At 45.4% G+C, this 16,891-nt stretch overlaps 1 protein-coding gene across 2 annotated transcripts in view; it reads left to right on the top strand.

Moving 5' to 3' along the window:
- Homer2 (homer scaffold protein 2) overlaps positions 1 to 16,891 on the top strand; it is a 97,151-nt gene that overhangs the window by 47,479 nt on the left and 32,781 nt on the right. For both annotated transcript variants that reach the window (XM_031387187.1, XM_031387186.1), the window contains exon 2: positions 11,107 to 11,263. In XM_031387187.1, the coding sequence (XP_031243047.1) occupies positions 11,107 to 11,263 (157 nt within the window). The remainder of the gene's footprint in view (positions 1 to 11,106; positions 11,264 to 16,891) is intronic.

Genomic DNA, 16,891 nt, shown 5'->3' with positions numbered 1-16,891 from the left:
ATCATCATCACCACCATCATCATCACCACCATCATCACCACCACCACCACTATCATCACCATCACCATCATCACCACCATCACCACCACCACCACCACCACCACCACCATCACCATTATCACCACCATCATCACCATCATCACCACCACTACCACCATCACCATCACCACTACCATCATCATCACCATCATCACCAACATCACCACCACCACCACCACCACCACCACCACCACCACCATCTGTGTGTGGTGCCTGTCTGTGCATACCCACTTGCATACAGATATGCATATGCATATCCACATACAGACAGAGGTCAAAAGAAATTTTGTGGAGTTGGTTCTCTGCTCCTGCCTTTAGATCCTGGGAATCTAGCTTAGGTCATTAGACCAACACAGTCTTTACTCACTGAGCCACTGCTTGCCCAACTCGTGGTTTTTGTCTTCAGTATTCCTGCTTTATTCTTGCTTAGAATTTCCATCTCTCTGCTTAATTAGCTATCTCTATTTACCTGTTGTCAACTTTCCCCATTAAACCTTTTATCTTGTTAACCACGGTTTTGAAAAAAAAAAAAATCCAGATCTGATCATTCCAAATAGTCTTTCTGTGTAATTTTGTGTTGTTGTTGAAAGGCAGACCTGACATACAGGATAAAAGGAGCCGCAGTGAGTCAGCCTTCAGCAGTGCAGTGGTCCAGTGCTGATGGTTGGCGAGAGGGTCCTAACAGTCTCACAGTGCATTCTTAGTCGTTTGCGGGTCTAACAGCCCCACTGCTCAGGCGGGACTGGACAGCTGAGGGGCTGGAGTTGGGCGTTGCCAATCTCCTGGGCCACGTAGGCTCTGATCACGCTCTGAGTGCATCCGCTGCCTCTGAGACAAGCCTGGTGAGAGCAGAGAACTCTGCCAGTGTTTTAAAGGCTCCTTTCTCTCCACCTGCTAGAAACTCACCTGAGTTTTTCTTTGATCTTCATTGCCAGAACTTGGTGGGGCTCCTGGAAGTAAGCGTGTAAACAAACAGAGGTCCCTGTCTGTAGTCACAACTTTTCTCATTGGTGTAAGGAAGGTTATACAGTGCCCCAGGAGTAGCTCTTAGTTCCTTCCTTCTTCCATTCATTCTTTCTCCGTACAGGTGCCAGACACCCCTCTGCTGCCCTTCCTTCTATGCTACTTCTGGGCTCTAAACTCAGCATTTCCCAGCTACCAGAAAATACCAATTTTAATTTTTAATTTAATTTTTCCATTAATTTATTTACTTATTCACTTTACATCTCGATCATAGTCCCCCTCTCCTCCCAGTCCTCCCCCCAAACAGCCCCTCCCTTTCTCCTCTGAGAAGGTGGAGGCCTCCCCTGGATACTAACCCATCCTGGCACATCAAGTCACTGCAGGACTAGGCACATCCTCTCCCATTGAGGGCACATAAGGCATCCCAGTTAGGGGAATAGTATCCATAGGTAGGCAACAAAGTCAGGGATAGGTGCCCACTCCTTTTGTTGGGAGACCCACCCAGCCATGAAGACCAAGCTGCACATCTGTTACATGGGGGGAAAGGGGAGTGTGCTAGGTCTAGCCTGTGTATGCTCTTTGGTTGAATGGTTCAGTCTCTGGGAGCCCCCAAGGGTCCAGGTTAGTTGACTCTGTTGGTCTTCTTGTGGAGTCCCAATCCACTCCAGGTCTCTCAATCCTTCCCCCCGGCAATTCCATCAGACTCCCTGAGCTCTGTCTGATGTCTGGCTGTGGGTCTCTGCATCTGTTTCCATCTGCTGCTGAATGAAGCCTCTCGGAGGACAGTTATGCTAAGCTCCTGTCTGGAGCATAGCAGAGTATCATTAATAGTGTCAGGGATTGGTTCTTGCCCATAGGATGCATCTCAAGTTGGGCCAGTCATTGGCTGGCCATTCCCTCAGTCTCTGCTCCATCTTTGTCCCTGCACTTCCTTTAGGCAGGAAAAATTTAAGGTTTTGTGTGTAGGTTAGTCTCTTTATTCCTCTACTGAGAGTCCTGCCTGGCTACAGGAGGTGGCCACTTCAGCCTCCATGTCCCCCACTGCTAAGAGTCACCCTCATAGATTCCCTAGAGACTCCAATATCCCAAGTTTCTGGCACATCCTAGAGATGCCTCCCACTCCTTAATTTTATTTATTAAAATCTTTTTTCTTTGTTTCTCTGTGTAACTCTGGCTATCCTGGAATTCACTCTGTAGACCAGGCTGGCCTTGAACTCAAAGATCTGCCTGATCAAAGGTGTGTGCATACTTATTACACATATTTTTGAGGCAGACTCTTGCTATATAGTTCTAGCTAGCTTGAAAGTTTCCATATGGACAAGGTTGGTCTCAAACTTAAGGTAATCTTCCTGTCTCTGCTTAGCCAGAGCTGGCACGTGTCATCACTCCTGACCCACTGTGGTATAATAATGGGATAGCAACAGATCATAAGATTTGATATACTCCGAGATAAAGTGGGCAAGAGACAGCAAGACATGACTTCACAAATGAATTCATTGCTCCCGATTGGTCAACTTATTTTTAGAAACTTCTTAACAGTATCAGTATAAAACATCAAAGAAAATTCTAGTTTATTAAGAACTACTTATTCAAACATCTAATTTATTATTTATTTTAGGTGAATATAGATTCCCTCAACATTTAAAACTGAGAACATTATTTCCTTAGTATTAAAAAAAAAATCCCTCTTTAGTTAAGATTAGAAATTGTGTTGCCCGGTCACAGCCTTGGATAGCATAAAGTGGGCTATATTGTGTTTCACTGTAGCCTAATATGAAAATCTGTGTGCACAGATGTGTTGTAACAAGAAGAAGAACACAAACTGTTCCTTCAGTGAGATTTTTCACTTGCTTGAATTAGACTGTCCCAGAGATCATTAATCGTCATGAGTCTGGCAAACTCACCACCTGCTTTCCCAGAAATCATTACTTGGGTATTTTCCAATTCTGTGCGGTGGGGTTCACAGTATGTGAACTGTAAAATTCTGATTTTTTTTATTCAAAACTTGTTCTACTCTCCTTGACTTCTTTTGAAGATAGAGTCTTATGTAGCCCACCTTGGCCTTACATTTACCATGTAGCCTAAGGGTGACCTAGAATTTCTGCTCCTCCTGCCTCCACTTCCTAAGTACTATGATTACAGGCATATGCCAGTCATACCCGTCTTACTCAGCACTGGGGATTGAACCCAGGACTTCATGGGTGCTCGGCAAGCACTCTATCAATTTAGCCATATCTTCAGCTCTGGAATGGCTTTTGTAATATAATGATTTAGATGTTCAATATGCTTTCTACAGAATATGATGAGTCTGTACTGAAATCCTAAGGTGCTTTCTGTAGGCAGTACATAGTGGATAGAATATCCCATGCATGCCTAAAGTAGTCTTTAAGTGTAGGTTATACACCTATGAGCAGCTTATATGACAGATGTATGTATCATACAGCATCCATATGATTTCCCAGCAGTATTAGATTGAGAATGCCACTTCTTAAAATTGCAATTACATAATTATGGGAACAAATATCTAAATCCATTTAACATTCATCCTACATATGTATTTTTTAGAAATGCATTTGGAAGAGAAAATTGCTTTGATCAAAATTTCCATGGAGCACAGTTGACAGATGCTGGCTTCCTTAGCACGGTGTTCAGGATCCACAGCTATCGTGTCCTGCTGTTGCTTTCATCTTCGGATGCCCCTTCCGTAGCTGCCCAGGGGTCCTAGTGTATTAGACCCAGACCTCTGGCTAGGAGTGAGGGAGGTGTGTTTGGAGGAAGCAAGTATGGAGAGGTGCCATTTGAGCCTGAAACTGCATTGTAATGAGTTCTGTCCAGTCTCTGTCAGTGATGAAGCCTCAGCCTTCCCTCATCTTCTCACCTCCCCTGTAAGCTCTTTATTACTTTGTATCCTCAGAGAAGCTTCACAGTCACCCATGGAAATACTCGCTCTGGCTCAGTTCTCTACTACTGGCCATTCATTCCCAGAACGTGGGCATGGATCAGATGTCCTCCCTTGGGGCAACCCCTGGCCCCAAGGAGCTTAATTAGACCCACACCACAATAGGAGGACATGTGCTGAATGCTCCTTACAAACTGCCGGACACTCCAAGGAATACAAAGCATCATTAATCAAGTCTGTCATCGCTCATTGGGGGCACTTGTCTCTTCTACTCTCTGGTGTAAATGTGACCTAAAGGGAAATCCCCTGTCGGTGGATGAGGAGGATTTATGACAAATGCTTCTACTCTGAGGTCTCTGATTCATTAGGTGCAATAATTAGCTGTCTGGTGGTGTGTGGTAGGAACACTTTAACACAGCGAGGCAGCTGTGGTCCACTTGAAGGGGCTCAGATGGGGCAGGGAGGTGGGCTTCCGGTTCAGGCCTGGTGGGGTCAAGTCTGCCGAGTACTTGTACATTCTTGGAACAGGAATAATCCTTTGTCCCTGAAAATGACAACTTTGAAAACTGCTTGTGACATGCCCACTGTGTTTTAGGCTTCTGTTGATAGACTTTGTTCTTGCCCATGCATGTGTCTGCACATTTGCTAGTACTTTCCTGTTGTTTGCTGTTAACTTTATAATAATACATTTCAATATCTGGTACAGATAGAAATCTCCCATTGCTCTTCATTTTTAGACTTTTTGGTTTTTGGACTTGTTCACATAATGAGTTTTCTATTAAAATGACCTTGTCTAGTTCTAAAAATAATCCTGCTGATATTTTCATTATATTACTTACATATTACTTTAGAGGCAATCGACATCTTCATATTGATTTTCTTATGTAAGGATGGGGTATGTCATATTTATTAATGATTCCTTCAATGTACCTTTGAAGATTTTACATTTTTTATTATTTTTATTTTTGGTGGAAGTTTTATTTTTTAATATAGTTTTCACTTTTATATACTTCTTAAATAGATTCCTAGACACTGTATTCATCTGATTGATATTATGAATGGAAATTTTTTAAAAATTCATTATAACTTCTGTCTGGTTACTTGCACTCATTGGTTTATTTTTTTTAATTAGTGATTTTATACCTTATCACATTACTGAATTTTACTATCCATGTGTGCAGTCATTTTTGCAAATAGTGGTAACCATATTATTTGGATTTTGTATGAGAGTAGAACCCAAATGTGCTTGTGAATTAGATTTTCTGCTTGAGAGAATATGCGAGAGTCTCTGTCTGCATCCCTCTGCCTCTTGTAGCTCTCTGTCTGGGCTTTGGATATTTGGCCTTACCGGCAAGAGGCCTGTTAGCCATCTGGAGTGCTGGCCAGAGGCCAGGTGAGCAACGCTCTGGTCCTTGCTTGGTATCCTCAGGGAGAGTGAGGAGTATACCCTGGTAATGTAGGACTGACTGGCATTTACAGGGCCTTAGGAATTATGAAAACAAAGCAAACAAAATAAAAGTGGATTACACATGAGACTGCAATGAGATGCCATGGTAGGACTTCCGGCCATTGGAGAGAAGAATTTTAGGTCCCAAAAATGGCCCCGGTGTTGGCATGGACATAAGTCTAGATACACAAATGCTGGAAGAAGACCCGGGACTAGGTTAGCTGTGGAATGCTTGCCTAGCATGTGTGAGGCCCTGGGTGACCCACAGTACTCCCAAACAACAGAAATCCTGAAGGAAAGAGTGGAGGGACTGGGAAGATGGCATTCTTGCCACACAAGCTTGAGGACCTGTCTTTACATCCCGAACCAATGTAAACGCCAGGCTTGGTGGTGTGCTCCTGTAACCCCAGTAATGGTGAGGTGAGAGACAAGCAGAAACAGGCAGAGCCCTACTGTCTGGCTACCAAGCCTGGCCTACGTGGTGACTCTTGTGTCAAACAAAAGGTGGGAGCTACCAGAAGAATGGCCCCCAGGGTTGTTTTTTGAGTTTTAAAGCATGTGCATGTACACACACACACACATACACACACACACACACACACACACACACGAACCAGTAGAAGTCAGTTTGGTAATGGGGCAAAGCAGGGTAGGTAGTCTAGACCTATGAGTGTTCCCAAAGCTTGGAGCTAGTCCTGTGAGGGGCAGAACAGAGAAACCTATGTCGCTGGCCAGGTAAGACCTTACCATCTAGCCTGGGGAATCTCTCCTTTAGGTACAGCATGGATGCTTATTTGAAGGGGCTCAAGAGTCAAGATGAAACAGGGAGTATTATGAGACTTTGAAATGTTTAAATAGCTGCACAAATAATTTCCGAATCACTTTTTGCAATTTAAATCAAATAGAGGCAGGAAAATAAGAGTCATGAGGCTTTATAGATTTATGTCAGAAAACAGCCGGGCACTGAGCAAGTGAAAGATTATGACAAGTTAAAAACCTCATTTTTCTTTCTTTTCTGAAAAAAAAAAAAAAAAGTAGGCATGCTAGTTCTTTGCAGCAACACTTCACACGCAGCCAGAAATCGTTCAAAGCAGAAGCGGTAGCTCTGCTGAGGGTTTGCATGTTCCAAATGTACATATGTTGCACAGAGTGTCTAATTATTCTTGGGGACAATTACTGTCAGGTTCCAAAATGCGCTCAATGAGCAGCAATTGGTGTTTATTCAGCTTTTAAAAGACTATGCAAGGGAACAGTAGGTTATATTGTCTGCCTGAAGAAGCATTTCGCCATCCGGAAACATCTGCTTTCTATTTAAAGCTGCGGAGAAGGAATGGGAGTGTATTTCAAACATACTCCCTGGGCACCGAGCACGGAGGAGAGGGGGATGAAACTGAATCTGAAGGTGGTTTCTGGTCTCTGATCCACATTCTTCCGATGGTCCCTGCTGGGAGGGGCCTGTGGCCTCCTGGGTGGGGAAGTCCTCATTCTGTAGACTCTCCTTATTGTGATTTGCACACATACAGGACCTGACAGTGATGCCCTACTTCTAACACTTTAACCTTCTCAGGTGAGGCTAAATTAGCTCTCAAAGTTGGGGCCTGTTTCTCTGAATTTAAAGCACTCCAATTGTGTTCTTCTTGCTGCTCAGCATTGTCTTGCAACCCTGAGCTCTGTGTGGAGAACACTGTCCTCTCACAGCTGTTCGGAGGATCTGATGAGGACATTGTAGATGTCCCGTGAAGGACAGTGTATTAGTTATCTATCTCACTGTCATTAGCTGCTCAAGCCACAGTTCTGTAAGGCAGGAGTCCGAATGTCCCTTAGCTGGATGAAGTCCTGTGTCAGGTACTGTGTCGGGTAGGGGCTGAAGTCCCACAGGAAGGCTTGATGGCCAAGGGGCTGGTTTGAAATTCACCTGGTTGTTGGTAGAATGCTGGCCCCTGGGGACATGGGAGTGCCTTATAATGTAGGACTCTTAATATTCCCAAGAGCCAGCAAGGAAGAATCCGCTGAAAACAAATCACAGTCGTGTGTAATCACACACGTGACAACCTGTGACCTTTGCTGTATTCTGTTGGTTAAGAGAGTCAGACCAAGTAGTGATAAGCCCATGGAGGAGGCTGAAGTAGGAGAATCACAGATGAGGGTCCCTGGGGACTAACTGCCTGAAAAACAACCCTGGACCCCAATCAATATCTCTCAATCAAACAAACAATCAAACAAGGCCAAAGTAAGTCTCATCTTCAAAGGGAGGAGATTACATTAGAAGGGAGCCCCATGGGGACCCGTATAATGCCCACAGCTGCTGTGTTAACTAACTCTCCTGGTGGGGCATGGCTAAGAGAGGGTTAAAGTTTTCAGGTATGCCACTCACTGTGTGACCCAGACAGGCCTCCTGGCCATTCTGAGCCTCTCTCTCCCACCTGTACAGCACTTTCTCTACAGGATTATTGTGATCTTGAATGAGAAATCTCATATGCAGAATGCTAAGCAGTTGGTAAATGTCAGCGCCTGGCTGTTCTTTTCATCCTGGTCTTTTTTTTTTCCCTTCTTCTTGAAATAACATTAGATTTTTTTTTTTTTTTTTAATATCAGTAGAATAGCTTGAAACTCCCCAGTACCCTCAGATTGGGTTATTCATGTGGAAATCCCAGTCCTGTGGGTGGCTTGCTGGGCACAGAGCTGCTTATCAGAATGGCTGTACAGCTCCAGGTCCTGTCCAGTCCCTTCCATCCCCACCCTCTACCCCCCATTCCTCATCACCACCTTTGTTTGCTTGGACCTCAGGACCAAGGAAGGTAGCTCTGTGGTCTCAGTAGAGCCATAGCTTTTTGGTATAGTGATCACTTTCAGGATGGGTGTGGTGAGAGTCCCAGCGGTGCCCCTCCTAGGTCTCTCCTTGTAGAAAGCATAGCTCTGGTAACTGTGCTATGCCCAGATGAACCTGCTGTACCTTCCCACCTCCAGGTGAGGTGGGAACTCAAGGTTTTCAGATTCCAAAGCTGAGAAGGCAAATTTGGAGATGGAGGCCTCTTGTCTGAGTGCTCACCTGACCCAAGTCATGCCAAGCAGACAGCAGGCCACTTTGGCTATATTCTAAGTCACAAAGCTCTGCCATCTTACCTTGCCTTTCCAGTCTTCCTCCCAGCATCTCTCTTCACTTTGATTGCCTCAAGTCCTCACTCCTGCAGGCTTTAAGGACACAGTATATACAGAAAGTCATTGCTGGAACATAGCAGGCTCACTACCTTCTCTCCCTCCTCCCCGATGAGAAACACTGCCTCTGCTCTCTGACCAGAGTACCTCTGCCTCCCCTCAGGCCCCTATCCTCACCCTTTGTGGCCGTAGAATCAGTACTCGGCCCCACTGTTGACTCCCAGAGCTGTAGGAGACCTTTCAGGAGTAGATTGAGTCACTAACTGTCAGCTGTGTCATTCTAGATGAGAGACACTGGCTTTGGGGACCATGTTGTTTTCTGAATCCTTTGGTAATGTCTAAGGACCCGGCTTCCCTGGCCCCAGGCCCTTTCACTAGAGAGTCGGGTGCCAGGGGCTAGGACAGGCTTGGGAGCAGGTAATTTTAGTAATCATGTCTAATCACTATCATGAAGGTTTAGCAAACATATGTCCACACACTGCATGTGTATACTCAATCCCAGATCCCCGTCCACACTGAGGAAGCACGGACGTCCAAAAGCTGGGGCTCCATCCCTGAAAGGAGCTCCTCTCTGACCATGGGTTAATGCTGGGGGAGAGTACAGCAGAGATTCAGTATAATTTAATCCCCCACATTCTCTGTGGCACAGCAGCTCACCTAACTCCTCTCTCACATGTGCAGGCTGTTGCATGAGAATGTTTTTCTTTATAGTGTTGTATTTAGATGATTAGAAAGCTACAGTGCTGGCTGGTGAGTGGCACAGCTGGGCCATCCAGATGTCAGGCTTCACCACATTGTATTCATGGATATATGCTCTGCACAGCTTGGCCTCTTGACAACAGATGTGAAACGTTATGGCAAGAATCTTCGTTTTCTTTCTACAGTTGTCACGTAGCCACTGGAAGGGTGTGGGTTTGGGGTGAAGCTAGTGAGTGAACTTGAGACTTACTGATGGAAATGGCCAAGTAACTCACACTCCTGCTGGTACTTTTCCTGCTTCCTGGGCCTAGAGGGGCGCAGGAAAGCCGGCCTGGCGCTGTCTTCTGGAATACCAGCTCTAGAAGCAGTTATATTGGCATTATACTCTTCGCATACTCTTCCAGAGGTTTCTGAGTTCCTCTAACACCGCGCCAATGTCCATGATATTATCTGACATCCCTTGTGTGAGGCTCAATGAGTAAATTGCTTTCCTAGATCAAAGTTTCCCCCTGAGAGCTGTGTTTCCAGTAATGAGTCTTCTGCAGGTGCGGGGGTGGGAGGGGTGGGGGGAGGGGAATGGAGAGAGCTCAGAGACTCCTGCCCAGCCCCTCTCCACTGACAGGATAGCCACTTGAGACTTCCCTGCCCTTTGAACTTCTGTGTCCACTCAGGTGTCCTATTCTTTATCATCTCTTTTGACATCAACAGGACTTTGAAAATTAATTTGACTGAACCAACATCAAACCTTTAGGTTTAATTTTGTATCTTTAATCAATGCTTACTAATCTATAGTGTTTTTGTGACATTATTTTTGCATGCTGGTGGCTCCCCTCCCTAATTTTTGTCTTATTTTGAACTTAGAAGAATTTTTGAGAGTTTGCCGACAAAGCTTTTTTTAAAAAACAGATTTCATGGTGAGTCTGTGTTTCTTTTTTTTTTTCTTTTTTCTTTTTTTCTTTTCTTTTTTTCTTTTTTGTTACTTTGTTAAGCAGATATCTCAAAGCATGACTGTGAAGTGGATTCTATTATAGTTTAAAAACCTGTCTTAGTTATTAATCCCTATTGTCAGGACCTAATTAATTCTTTACTAAACAGAAAGAAACATAGATAATGTGTTAATTTGGTTAATTTTTTTTAGCAGTCAGAGGAAGCATTCACAGGCAGGCAGGATGAAAGAGACAGTTCAGTCAGAGCAGGAGAGGCTCAGCAAAGATTAGACTACAAGGAGGGTCTACACAAAACCTGACAGCCTCTCTAAACTGGAGAGGCCTTGCAGGTTTCAAAAGCAAACTGGCAATGCTTCCAAGGCTATAAAATAATTCTGTCATTCAAAACAGTTCCTCAAATCTGAGAAATACTTAAATATTAAGCTTCGAATGGGTTACAGAATCCTAAAATTGATGCAGATTCTCCCAAAATAAATTTTTTTTAATTTTCTAAAATGAATTAGTTCCAAAGAGTCCCTCACCCCCACAAATGCTAACAGGGTGTCAGGGAAAAAAAATAGAACTCTTGACAGCAATGTAAAAACTCTCAACGAAGAATTTCATTTTAAGCAAATTGCTCATTAGGCCAGTTGCCCAGCAGCCTCCAGGTAGTGTAGCTAAATGGAGTGTGGGCTGCAGAGACCGCTCACAGTGATGCTGTCCTCCTCCTCCTCCTCCTCCTCCTCCTCCTCCTCCTCCTCCTCCTCTTCCTCCTCCTCTTCCTCTTCTTCCTCCTCCTCTTCCTCCTCCTTCTTCTCCTCCTCCTTCTCTTCCTCCTCATTTTAATTGTTCTCATGCATATGTATCTTTGTCAATAAGCTACTTGAAATTGTATGAGATGGTGGGTGGCCTAGAAATCATAAATTATACATTAGGTCAAATTCCATCAATTCATACACACATCTGTCCTATTGCAGAGAACAGCCCATCTTCACCACTCGAGCGCACGTCTTCCAGATTGACCCCAGCACCAAGAAGAACTGGGTGCCAGCAAGCAAGCAGGCCGTCACGGTTTCCTACTTCTATGATGTCACCAGGAACAGCTATCGGATCATCAGCGTGGATGGAGCCAAGGTACTGGCCTGCGAGACAGTTTTGACATCCTCACTTTATTTTGATTCCAAAGCAGTTGGGTGCATTTGAAAGATGAAGGGTTCCGGAAGCCGCATCCCAAACCCTGCTGTCTTATCGCAGACCTGCATAACAAACGGAGCGTGGGTTGCAGAACTGTCTGCATAATCGCATATCTTGCTTTTTCTTTTCCACCTAAAATCATGGCAAATGAGAAAAAAAAAAAACCAACAACAACAGATCTCCCCGTTACCTCACTATCTTCATAATTAACATTTTAATGCCCATGCAGTGGTTACTATAAGAGCCTATAATGATCTTAATTTGTTATGATGGCTTCAGTTTCTTGCTATTATAGATACTAAGCATTCCCCATGTAGTGAATATCCCCGGTCGTTCCTTTTATACTTACTGCTTCCTTTTGAATGTTTCCTTGGGGTGGATTCCTACAGGTAACACTATAGGCCATGTTGTTAACACTTCACGGCCCTCGGTGCGCACTTCCAGAGTGCTTTCCAAAGGGTTCTTCCTCACAGCCTGTATGTGAATGCTAGTTTATTGCGCCCTTGCAATCAATGAGAATTACCTCTAGTCTGGTTCTGGTATTATTAGACATGGGAATTAACTTTTATTAAATAAGTCAGGAGTATTTCTTTTCGTTTTGTGGAGCAGGAGGTTATGATGTAGCCCAGGCTAGATGGGAACTGGAGGCAATCCTCCTGCCTCAGTCTCCTGAGTACCAGAATTACAAGCATGGCCTATCTTATTTGATTTAGCATTTCTAACAATCCTACTTATTCCTGATATTTCCTCCCTCTCTGTTATTATCCCTCTCTGTATTTTGGCTGCATTATTTGTGGGAAGTGAATAAAGGGATGACAACCAAAGTACTATTATGTCCTTAAAAATAAATAAGCCTTCTGCATCACTGTCTTCCTGCCTCCACTCTGTGACCACTGGATATCCACTGGATATTTTCCTGTGCTGGCATGTCACCTGACATCTAGTGTGTTTGAAGGTAAAGTCCCCTGATCACCATCTAAACCATGATTCTATTTCTGTTTTCTAGTATTTGGTATAAAAACCAAAACAGAGCGTGCCTTCTGTTTGTTTCAAAACTGCAGCTCTTCTTGTAGTACCAGACATACTCGGACTCCAGCTGCATCCCTGCGGTGGTGGCTCCTTGCCTACTATCTGTGGTCCCTCGTGGATTCTGCATCAAGGCCATCTTTCCTAGACAGTACAAAGCAAAAGAGCCGGGAGCTGAGCTATAGAATGGAGCTTATCTACTGTCTTCTCTTAACCAGTAAAGAGAGAATGAGGGAGTCTCCATTAGAAGATCCCCCTGGTAAGGCAGGAGACCCTGCCAATGCCTCCTTATCGGATGCAGCACCCTGGCTTTCCTCCAAGTGTCTCCTTCTGGTTTTCAGTACCATGAGAGTCTAGAGATGAAGGTGATTGGTCTCATGGTCCTTTCTTTCTCTTTCAACTTCCACACCTAGGCATAGGTAGTGGGGTTTTATACTCTTGGGGAGGCATGATAAGCTGGGACAGGTGCCCAGTTCCTATGACACCGGCCCTGACTCGTTGGGTTGGCACAAGTTTCACTCTGGCAACTAGAGAAGCTTTTCCTGATATTTTTCATCCAGGGAGTGTGTGTCCCTTATCATTTCAGAGAACAGCAGTTGTTCTGATGAACATGTTAACAGACTAAAGAATTAGTTCTCCCATCTAATCAGCTGAGATAGAGCATTGGGGATGTGGTTATGGGGTGGCCTGTAGCAAGGACATGCGACGGCACCTGACATGTAGTAGGTGCCTCATTTGTAATGAAGGGACCCCCTGAAGGGTGCCTTTATTTTAAAGTTGTATTTTATCTTATTTTTACTTCTGGGAGGCTCAGTGGGACTGCAGTTGTAATCACCATGTCTCTGTGCTTCTAGCTGCAGTTGCTTGGGCTCTCTCCAGGATGTTCTGACAGCGATGGAGAATTGAGCCCGTCTGCTTTCTTTCATCTATAGATTCTGGCAGCGTATCTGCCATCCTTAGATGGTTTGCACTTCTGGCAGTTGAGTTATCCACAGATTTATTGGGCTTAACTATATCTAAAACATCGTCCTTTATAGCAAGTGTGCTGGTTATTAGCTGGGCTCTTAGTAATTTGTCAAACTGTCAGCCAGTGTGTTGGTATGCCTCTGCAGTTCTTGGCAGTGTGGTGGAAGCCAGCTAAAATGGCTCTGAGGAGTCGGATGGGTGCAGGAAGGTGAGTTACATGTAGTAGAGGTAACTCCAGCCTAGTGTGGGGTCGTCACTGAGTTAGAGAGGCACTTAAGAAGTGGGAATTGGAAAGGCAGACTGTGGAGCACCACTGGAATTCAGAGACTAAGCCAGAGCTTCTCAGGCTGCCTCCCACCATGTCTCTGGTCACCTTAGATGTTCTTAAAGTCCACCTAGAGTTCCAGCTTCACCACTGCAGCCTGTAGAGCTGCAGTAGAGCCGTTTGGCAAAGGGAGCAAAAGGCTAGGGGATGTGGGTTAGACTTAGTCATTGAATTACTATCCCCAGTTCCTGGAGACAGGGACAGGTCTATTGTCCCAATAGTACTAGATGTTCTAGAACCACCACAGTTCTGCTGGACTCTCCCTTGACAGCAGCAAGTACAATGGACAGGAATCATCAAGAGAGAGCCTTGGCTTCCAGCTTCCGCAGTTAGGCAGGGAATGGAGACAGGACCTCAGTCCATGCTAGGTATCACCACCCAATTTACCCGTCTTTGCCCAATACTGAAGTCTTGCTGCCTCAAACCCTGCCCTGTCTTAATACTCTAGATTTCTTGCCTTCCTTCCTTTGCCTATAATAAATGTAGTATGCTGAACTGATTGCTAGGCACCTGTGCTGACATGAGGCCTCCACTTCTGGGTTCAGGCTCTGGTCTGTAGTCTCTCCTCAACATCTCCATGCAATCAGCATGGCTTATTTCTCCTTGTTTCTGAATAGCTGCCATGGGTCATGTTCACTTAGGCCCTTCATCCCTCAAGCCATACATGCAAAGCTCCAGACGCACCCATGCACCAGGAAGTATGGCTGCCTTGTCTCTTCTCCACCACTGTATTCTCCACCACACGAGAATGACTCTTTTTTGTTTAAGGCCTTTGATTGTAAATTTTGATCTGAACTGGGAATGCTCACTCAGTTTATGGGCGTTCCTTGATTACCAGAGGCAGGCATTGGTCCCGCTTCTCTTCTGCTTGGCACACATAGGCCAAACGTGCTCCCCAAAGCACAGGGCATCGACGACTGGAAAAGCAAACGTATCCCTCTGGGATGGAGTAGATGGACTTCAGTCACACGTTGCTGGGATGGAAGAGATTCAAAGGTCGCTTTGAGCTAAGGCTACACCAGACGCAGTAGCTGTATAAACTCAGCTGCTAGAAGAGCACAGGCTCTGCCTGAGGAGCAGTGCTGGAGCCAGCACTCAGCTGCTGCCATCCCAACACTCCCAGGCACTTCGAGTACCTCTTCCCTGTGATCTCCTGCAGGAAAAAGGACAGAGGGCTTCACCGACCTGAGAGAAAACCCAATTCACCCTGTTCTTTCTTTTTCTTGAAACACAAGCACATTCCCTTTGTTGAGTGGCAGTATGGCACATGTCCTTCCAGTTGTGCCCTAAAGACATGGCCTGGTGAGAAGCCTGCGATATGGCGCCTCCATGTTATCCAAGCCCTAGGAGGTGATGTGGATCTTATGTTTGTGTATGGACTTCCCAGATACTGGGTTCTTTGCATATGGACTTAGGAAGAGGTGTGCCTGGCTTGCTTGCTTGCTTGTCTCAGAGCCAAGGCAGAGTAGGTAGCACCATAGACATGATGGACAGGAAGTTATGATGGGGGAGTGAGCTGTGATGAGGTCAGGCCTGGCTGCCCCCTCTCCAGGCATGCAGCATGTGAACCATGTGCACAGAAGGAGAGTGAGGAGGGACAGGGCCTGTGCCAAGGGTGAGCCAGGTTCACAGATGATGGGCAGGACCACCTAACTTCCAGCTTCTCAGAGCCTTGCCATGGCTGTCACAGCCTCATGATTTGTAGTGAGCTTTGCACAGAATGGCCACCTCCAGGATAAAGAAGCTTGTATTCCAGAGCATTTGTTAATTGAGCCATTGCAGCCTTGATTTCATTGTGCTTTTGGCACTCTTTGTGGACCAAGTTAATCACTGTCATCCGTGTGAAAAGCTGCCTGTGCCTATGGGCAAGGCTTGCCTGAAGCAGGTGCTCCTCCTGGGTGTGCTGGATGACTCTCCTGCCCTTGGCTCTTGGTTATTTATAGGATCACAGAAAACCTACATTAGCAGAGACCTGAGGGGTCATCTGTTCTACAAATATTTAGCAGTGCTCACTGTGCCAAAAGTTCTGCCTGTTCGTGGTGCTTCAAAGGATAGAAGCAGCTGAAACCTTAGTAAACTTAGGGTATTCTAGGAATGTAAAGTCGCTTTCAAAAACACAATCAGAAGCTGGTTAGATGGCTCAGCAGGTAAAGATGCTTGCTGCCGAGCTTCAAAGTCTGAGTTTGGTTCCCTGGACCAACATGATGGAAGGCAAGAACCAACGCACAAAAGCTGACCTCCATTAAATGCACAGTTGCATTTTCTCTCTCTCTCTCTCTCTCTCTCTCTCTCTCTCTCTCTCTCTCTCTCTCTCTCACACACACACACACACACACACACACAGATGGACTACTTTTTAAAAAGTAAAGAACACAGGTTCCCATCTTCTATCCACCATTGTTGTTTCCTCTTCTGAAAAAAAAATGTAGAGCCCTTCTTTTAAGAGATTGACTTTCTAGAATGTTCCCACCACCTAGTAGGTTTCCAATGAACGTCATATTCTTTCCTTCCATTTCTGAGGCACAAGGAGACCATGGGATTGGGAGGGGGCATCTTGCTAGTCCACCTTGGGAGCAGGCAGCCTATCTTTTGGTTGCTGTATCTCAGAGTTTTTCATGAGACATTGCTAAGTCCTTCAGCCTCCAGATTCCTGGGCTTGGCAATGTTCTCTTCCTACCTGGTCTCCTTCCAAGGCAAGGTCACAGTGTTTTGGTATCCTAAGAAAGTGTGGTTCCAGTGTCCAGCAGGCACTAGATCTTTCATCAGGACACTGTTCTATGTGGAAGATGCAGATGGAACTCAGGAGAAGATGCATGGAAAAGTTAGCAGCCGACATCAAAGTTTGTGCCTGGTGCTTTACAAAGTAGACCCTCTCCCCCCTGGACTCTGGTTTCTCCCTGTCTTTCTTCCCTTGTGCCTAGAAGGCAGTTTTTCCCTGGTCTGCAGCATGTCCCCAATCTCCTCTCTCTGCCTCATTCTTCCTTCTGCTATGCCTCACCTCCACCTCTGTGTTTGTCAGCTTCTTCCTCAGTTGCTTCCTGGTGGTAGTTTCCTGCCCCAGGTTCCCTGTTCCTGTCCTCTGTATGACAGACCCCACTTATGTGACTTCTTCCTTGCTTGCCCCACAGTCTGCTTGAACTCCACTTCTCCACTTAAGATTAGACTCTAAGTCCAGTCCCCCCATCTCTCTGTAAGTCCAGCCCCTCCTCTCTCTCTAAGCCCAGCCCCTCCTCTCTCTCTAAGCCCAGCCC

This window comes from Mastomys coucha, unplaced genomic scaffold, assembly GCF_008632895.1.
Source record: "Mastomys coucha isolate ucsf_1 unplaced genomic scaffold, UCSF_Mcou_1 pScaffold21, whole genome shotgun sequence".
In the NCBI taxonomy this organism is placed as follows: domain Eukaryota; kingdom Metazoa; phylum Chordata; class Mammalia; order Rodentia; family Muridae; genus Mastomys; species Mastomys coucha.
The sequence above is the reverse complement of the archived record's forward strand: the minus strand, read 5'-3'. Positions and strand labels throughout refer to the sequence as shown.